This window comes from Gobius niger (assembly GCF_951799975.1).
Source record: "Gobius niger genome assembly, chromosome: 5".
Classification (NCBI taxonomy): domain Eukaryota; kingdom Metazoa; phylum Chordata; class Actinopteri; order Gobiiformes; family Gobiidae; genus Gobius; species Gobius niger.
In genome coordinates this window covers 35,961,444-35,968,817 of record NC_136856.1, presented here as the reverse complement: position 1 = coordinate 35,968,817, position 7,374 = coordinate 35,961,444, and the positions used below count along the sequence as shown (strand labels likewise).

Below are 7,374 nucleotides of genomic sequence, written 5' to 3'. Positions count from 1 at the left end.
GGAAGCATTTGTCTGCTTCACAGCTGGCACAAAAGCTTTTGTCGCCAGCCAAACCCTGTAAGTGATTTGTAAGCTTTAAAATTATTACAGTGTATATGCAGTATGTATGTCTCACAACAAGACGTGTTTTGTTAACAGCTGTAGGACCACGTTGCCCTCCTGTGTCTGAGTCCGCAGCCCGGAGACGGCTCTTTACATCTGGTGAGTATCAGTTGACGCATACAGGTGAGTTTGTGACATGTGCTCAGTGTTTTATGTTATTTTACAGACTCTCCTGCTGGGGATTTTTTTGAGGAGGAAGATGACGAGGAGATGGCAACTGTAGCCTCACAAGCTGAGGGGCAACTTGCTCAAGGTATGTAAATCTCAAACAATATTTTACAAACAATTCTGTGACAACAGTATTTTTTAAATGACATATGTTCTTTTATTTTGCAACACAGAGGAATGGCACTTCTCAGGTGTCAATCTACATTCACTCGTTTGAGTGAACATCTTCAAAGCAAAAAGAGAATTTAAAGGTGTATGTAAAAGGTTTTAACTTAATTTTTTGTCATAACCACTTACTAAAGCTCATTCTTGTCATCTCACACATTCCCCACTCCCCTTAGAATAGGTGGCTGTTGTAGTTAGCGGCGCTTACAGTGCTTGGACTGCTTTGCTTCACCTTTGGCTGATCCATCTCCTTTTTCTTCTTGTATTTGTCCTAATGGTGCTTGGGTGAAAAACAGGATGATTTTCACTGCTTCCTCCCATCGTTTCATCATCATGTCGCCTGTCTACTAATCATACATGCTTTGCACGAAACCATGTAATCGCAGTAGCTGTCCAGCAGAGCTGAAAAAGTCATCTAATGAAAGTCTAATCCAATAAGATAATTATGTTGTGTCTTTTTACGCTCCAGTCACTGCGGCTTCGAGAGGCCCTGCCCTGGCCCCTGCTCCTGTCCCAGCTTGTGCTCCTGCCCTGGCCCCTGCCCCTGCTGCTGCGGCTGCTCGTGCTCCTGCCCCCGCCCCTGCTCCTGCTCGTGCTCCTGCCCCAGACCCTGCTCCTGCTCGTGCTCCTGCCCCAGACCCTGCTGCTGCTCCTGCTCCAGCATTGTGGACCCCTGGCCAGGTGTCCCATCCGCCCGCAGAGCTTCCAGTGCACTGGAACGAGCAGCTCCCATCTTTCCAGCAGGACTGGATCAGGAAGACTCTGTTCAGGGCCAACACCAGAACAGGGAAGCCAGAGCTGACGCCACACCCCAATTTCTGGTGGTACCCTCCCCAGCCCCCAACCGTCTTCACCCAGCCCCCTGCCTCTCCTGATGTCTTCTTCTGCCGCCCTTTGTTCCTCTGGATGCCGCTGAAGATGTGGTCCATTCCACTCGTCTGTGTCCAGCCAGCCTGCAATAGCCACAAGCTGACAGCTGCAGGTATTTACCGCACTGTGCGCAAGGTCCTGGACATAGACGGGTGGTATGACATGGCCACAGAGTATCTGGAGTGCAAATGGTGCAAGAAGAAGTATCCAGCCTGGTCTGAAGACATCCTGGGACAGCTGGACATGGGACACCGCAGGAAATTCCCCGCCATTCTGACCTACAGGTAGAACACATTCATAATTAGACCAATGAACTGTAATGTGTTGTACTGCATACAATTGAATACATTGTTTTACTGACAGTAACATTGAAATAACAAGATGTGGCATTGAACAGAATTATTTGACTGTCTGTAGGTACTCGTGTGACTACCGTGTGGTCATTATGATGCGGGAGAGGACCCAGGGCAACAGCGTCACGCAGCTTCACAAGAAGCTACAGGAGCAGCACACAGCAGCGTGGTCACAGCGGACACTGGAGTACCTCACTGTCTGTGAGCCCTTCACAGACTCCTCCATCATTGAGCCTCCAGTGTTCTCTGCGCCCCCGCCCCTCCCACCCATCCCCAAACCCAAGTGGCTGCTGTCTGTGTACGCCAGGGACGTCCTCTCGCGGCTACCTGAGGTCAAGGCCAAAATTACATCGGCCTTTGGCTCTGTCCTCAAGATGGACTCCACTAAAAAGGTATAAAAAGTCAAGTTTGAATAATAATCATTTTTATTATCTTACATTATCTTACATTTGTTTTTCTACTTTTTTTTACATAGGTCACCAAAAAGCTGGCTGGCGCTGCTGCCAACACTGCTGGTTGGTGCACCAATGTGGGTAATGAGCACGGCCAGGTGTTGGTGTCAGTGCTCACAGCGGCAGAGGGACATGGATTGTGGCCCATGGCGGCGGGGCTCATGAAGAGGTACAGGGAGGCGGGAGTGGCACCGCCTGCCATCATGTATGTGGACAGAGACTGCTGCAGCCCGCACGGACAGTCGCAGGTCAGAGCCATGTTCGCAGAGTGGGATGAGCTCCAAGTGCGCCTGGACATCTGGCACTTCATGCGGCGCTTTGCGGCAGGTGTCATCACGGAGGCTCATCCGCTCTACGGCGCCTACATGACTCGGCTCTCCAGGTGCATCTTTGAGCTGGATCCACTTGACGTCGCTGCTCTTCGGCTGGCCAAGCAGGGGGAGCTACAGGCCAGAGGAGCTGGTCCAGTCTCAGAGAAGGCCCTGGACAAGCTGATCACCAGGAAGGAGTTGGCCCTGCACTGTCGTAAGCGGACCAGAGGAGTGGAGGAGACCACCAGGAGGATAAAGGCGCTCATTACAGAGATGGACAGTGAGAAGGGGAGGGACACTCTGGGCGTACCACTGCTGGACCACGAGCGCATCCAACAGGTCTGGATAGACCAGCAGAGGCACATCGCCTGTATTCAGGACCCAGAGGGCTTCCCTCTGTACCAGAAAACAGGCACCCTGAAGAAGGGTGGTGTGGAGCTCAGCTGCTACCGGTGCGCTCGTGGCTCCACCTCTTTGGAGTCTTTTCACCTCCATTTGAACCGCTTCATCCCAGGTAGGTTATAACTTAAAGGAAAATTTCAGTTTTAAATGATATTTGTTCTAAATACATCGCATGCATATATTTGACTTTATTTCACCTCTAGGGACCAGTGCCAGTGACGCGCATTTCCAGGCCTATCTCCTGGAAGGCCTGATGCGCTGGAACCAGGACCGTATGGATGAAGCGGTGGGGGGAAAGACTGACCTGAGGACCTACAGCAGTGCTGAGCGGGAGGCATTGGACCGGCTCAGCCGAAAAGTGCTGAAGGTGTCCCTGGATGAGCGCTATCAGCCTCCAGGGGCTTACACAGGTGAGAATTATTCATGTTAACTCAAACAAAAGATTATACGTTATACAGGTGTTTGAGAGTACATTTTTATACTTTATTTCAAATACTTCATCTATTGTTGGGAGTTATTTGTACTTTGTACAAGGCTTAATATTAGCCTTTATAGCCTAATTTCTTTCCTTGCTTTTACTAAAGTGAATTTGCTTTTTTTTGCATTTACACTTATTATTTTCTTCTTCAAATTTAGATGGTTATTTACGTTATTGTTTATTGGTCACTGGTAGGGGCTAATTGAAACATTAATGCCTTTTTGATCTGATAAACTGTAGCCTCAGTGGCCCTTTGAAAAGTTGGATTGTTTTTTTTTTTTCAGTTTGTTATGGACAAATAGCCTCTACAGCTATTATAATGTGATTGTGCTTTGCATGTGTTCTTTCGCAGGGGAGCTGCTCGGTATGGAGTATCTATACAGTCAGTCTGGGAAATCCCTGACTGTTATGGATAACCCGGAGGAGGAGGATCGGCTGGTGGAGCAGATGGACGATGAGGTGGTTCAGGATGAAGGCTTCGTTGAGGAGGAACCAGAGGACCTCACAGTGCCTGTCCTCTTTGACCCCACTGAGACTGTCCCAGTCCACAGCAGAGGGCCGCTGGTCTTCAACCCCTGTCCCTCCGCATCAGGACCATCCTCACTGCAGCCACCCACATCCAGCCAAGGACTGCAGCGCCCTGCTCAGCCTCCTCAGCAGCGCCCTGCTCTGCCTCCTCTACACCCTCCTCCGCAGTCTCCTCAGCAGCGCCCTGCTCTGCCTCCTCCGCAGTCTCCTCAGCAGCGCCCTGCTCTGCCTCCTCTACATCCTCCTCCGCAGTCTCCTCAGCAGCGCCCTGCTCTGCCTCCTCTACACCCTCCTCCGCAGTCTCCTCAGCAGCGCCCTGCTCTGCCTCCTCTACATCCTCCTCTGCAGCGCCCTGTTCACCTTCCTCAGCAGTCTCCGCAGTTGCGCCCAGCCCAGTCTCCTCTACAACCTCCTCTGCAGTCTCCGCCACAGCAGTCTTCTGTCCAGCCAAGTATTGCCTCTGGTCCTGCAACATCAACTGGGTCCAGTGTTGCAGACCAGGCTCCTGTAAGTAAGCTGCTCATTATTAGTTCATTTTTGCTTTTACACTCTGACATCTAACATGCTGTGCATTGTTATTGTAATACTTCCCTGCAGGCTCCTGTTCTTGGACCCGATGGCCTCGCGGGCTGGGATAAGGTGCAGGATCTGGCTGAGTACCTGGTGTCCCTCCGTCAGGCACTCTACCTGGACGAGCAGCAGGTCACAGAGGTCATCCGCCTGTGGACTGCTCTTCCTGATGGGGACAAGAAGAGGATCCACTATCAGCCCAGACACCAGCCCAAGCTGACCCATGGACGCTTCAAGCCGCCAAAAAACACAGGAGTGACACCGGGTGTGGAGAGTGTGAAGAGATGTCTGATCGGTCATCCTGGGGGGCCGGCTCAGTGGCCCAGCACCAGTCGCTTAGTTGAGGCCATGTGCATCAAACTTTGTGCACTGCACAAGTCCCCAACTAAAAAGGATGGAGTCCGTCTTCCTCGTTGGACCAAGGTGCTCAATGACTACCACCACATCCGAGACCTGGTGCTGAACTGCCACACTCTGATGGAGGCCACGTCACTTCAGCTGTTTGTGCTGAATCAAAGGACTCTCACTCAGTGGTAAGCACAATAGTTTTACATTGTCATTTGAAAGAAAGCTTGCAGTTATTTATAATAAATATTTTGTTTTTATTGCAGGTTTAATCGAAGGGAGAACACCCAGGAAGTGACTGTCCTCACCCAGGGTCTTGCTGCAGAAGACCGCTTCACTGTGGCCAGCTCACAGCTTCCTGCTCCACGGGAAAGGCTGGATGAGGCTCCGTCCACATCAGGGGCCCGGCACGAGTTTGTCCTTCCTCCAAACAGAGCGGGACAGGCTCCTAAGCTGCGGCCGGGCAGACGACCTGCCAGTGCAACAATTGTGCGGCCCATCACCCCAGCAGCCCCTCCTCTTCCATCAGTCCCTGCGCCAATGCCCCAGTTTGTTTTATTGAACCCTGTGCCCGCACTGGTAGCAGCAGCTGCAGGTGGCCCTTCGGCTGCTCCTCTCCTGGCTCCAACTCCAGTGTTTCCTGCCGCACCAGTTACTCCTGCTCCCACTGCCCCAGTGTCTGTGTCCCGCTTCACACAGAGAAACAGGCGACGCAGGGCAGAAGAGGAGGCCAGTGGAGCACACAAAAGAAAATATGTCCGTGAAGCGGCATATAACCAGTGCTCCAAGTGTGGCCAGCCCAAAACAAAGGAGTTTGGCCACAGCCGCTTTGGCAGTGCTACTTTTTGCCCCAGCGTCTCTGGTGGCAAATCTTTGGAGGAGTGGCTGGTCGAACAACGCCAGCAGAAACAACATGGACAGCCACCACCATAAAAATAATAATCTTGTAAATACTGTAAATATGTTAACATGTAAATATATCTTGATACTTACCTCAGCTGCAACTAATTAATGTCAAAATGTAAATACTCCTACTTGTTTAAAGATCGTTTGTAAATACTTGTAAATACATATCTATGTGTAAATACAGTTAATGTTCATTTTTTTACATCTTTGTGTTATGTCTTGTTTGTTACATTTATATTACAGAATGTTCTAGTGGTTTATTGTTGTTTATCAATGTCTTGTACTTAGTTTGAGTAAATAAATTTTTGTTCACCCTCCTATTCATTGTGCTGCTTAATTGCCTTGGGACAGGAATGTGCAATGTTTACTTAACTGAGGTCAGCTGCACTGTAATCACAGCAGCTTTTCTTTGAACACAAGTGTCACAGTGGGGGGTCAGTGCAGGTGCACATCACATGAACTTCAATGACCCCAGTACTTTTATGACTCCTGATTGCTGCCAAGTTCAGTCTCAAATGCAGTTACACATTTGGTACATTAATAATAATAATAATAATAAACAGAAACAGCCTTAATAGTTTTGTTACAAAAATATATATTTATACTTTTATTTGACCAAACTGTACAAATAAATCATTTAAAATGAGCATTATACACAGTAAACAGTGTGTACAGTTACTTCACAATGCCTGTAACACATTATGCAGAATATGTATTTACATAAAAGCTATATTATTTATTTATAATATTAATATACAGTTATTAATTCCCAAATAAATAATAATACATGACATAAACAGTGTAATAGTATCCAAGAACTAAATATATCGAACGTAACAACGAATGGATGAAAGAATCTGCTCTCCTGCGGGACTATATAACAGGTAGGATGTGGCGGAAGGAAGACGCACGCGTCTGCTTTAACTCCAGGGTTGTGAGATCGCGGCAGCCCGGGTCTGCCATTGATATTTACAGAGTTTTTAATCTCAAAACCACGACATGCCAAAATGTTCTTCGAGGGTCCTCCTTTCATCACTCCGTGCAAACTCTCCTCCTTACGCGTCATTGGCACCGCCTTCGCGTGTGCGGGGGGGCGAGAAGATTGGGCCCCAGCTTTTGCGCAGGGGCCATGCTAATCTTCTCTGTATCGTTCCAATTTTAGTATATGTGTTAGCGAACTAACACAAGAGGCCAGGGGTTTCCCATTCATTTTATAGCGTTCCTAGGAAACTGGTTCCTCCGTCATGGTTTGACGTTTCAAGTGCACCCTGTGAGAAAGACGAGTGAGAAGAGAACGGGTAAGCGTTTCGGGACGAGGTGGCCGAGTGGTTAAGGCGATGGACTGCTAATCCATTGTGCTCTGCACGCGTGGGTTCGAATCCCATCCTCGTCGACTTGTGGCTCATATCGCTGACTTGTCTGTCCATTTGCGGCCATGGAACCTTCATGTTTTCAATTCTTCTTTCCCATTACTTGCAAGTGGACCACCCGACCAGCCCAGTGGCCTTGAAATCCATTGGGACCGACATGTGTGACCCTCAAGACAGTCACTTGCCTGGATGCTTTTATGTCGTGACTTTAGATGGGGAAAAAAGTGCATCGCTTCGCACTCATTCATAATGCAGCCCATTATCAGCCTGCTTCACTATTTCCAAGACCACGACTGCACCTGCCTGCAAAGCTTGTGCATGTTCAAGAAAAGCCAAACCTTCTTGGGCGAGGCC

At 49.1% G+C, this 7,374-nt stretch overlaps 1 protein-coding gene across 1 annotated transcript; it reads left to right on the top strand.

The window, feature by feature from the left end:
* Nucleotides 1–792: 792 nt before the first annotated feature.
* On the top strand, nt 793–4,743 carry LOC306963075 (uncharacterized protein; the record flags this gene model as incomplete). The annotated part of the gene is made up of 9 exons (XM_079556529.1): nt 793–811; nt 905–1,589; nt 1,723–2,050; nt 2,134–2,935; nt 3,027–3,233; nt 3,654–3,838; nt 3,894–4,280; nt 4,427–4,664; nt 4,718–4,743. The coding sequence occupies 9 exons, from the start codon at nt 793–795 to the stop codon at nt 4,741–4,743; spliced, it is 2,877 nt and encodes a 958-aa protein (XP_079412655.1).
* Nucleotides 4,744–7,374: the final 2,631 nt, after the last annotated feature.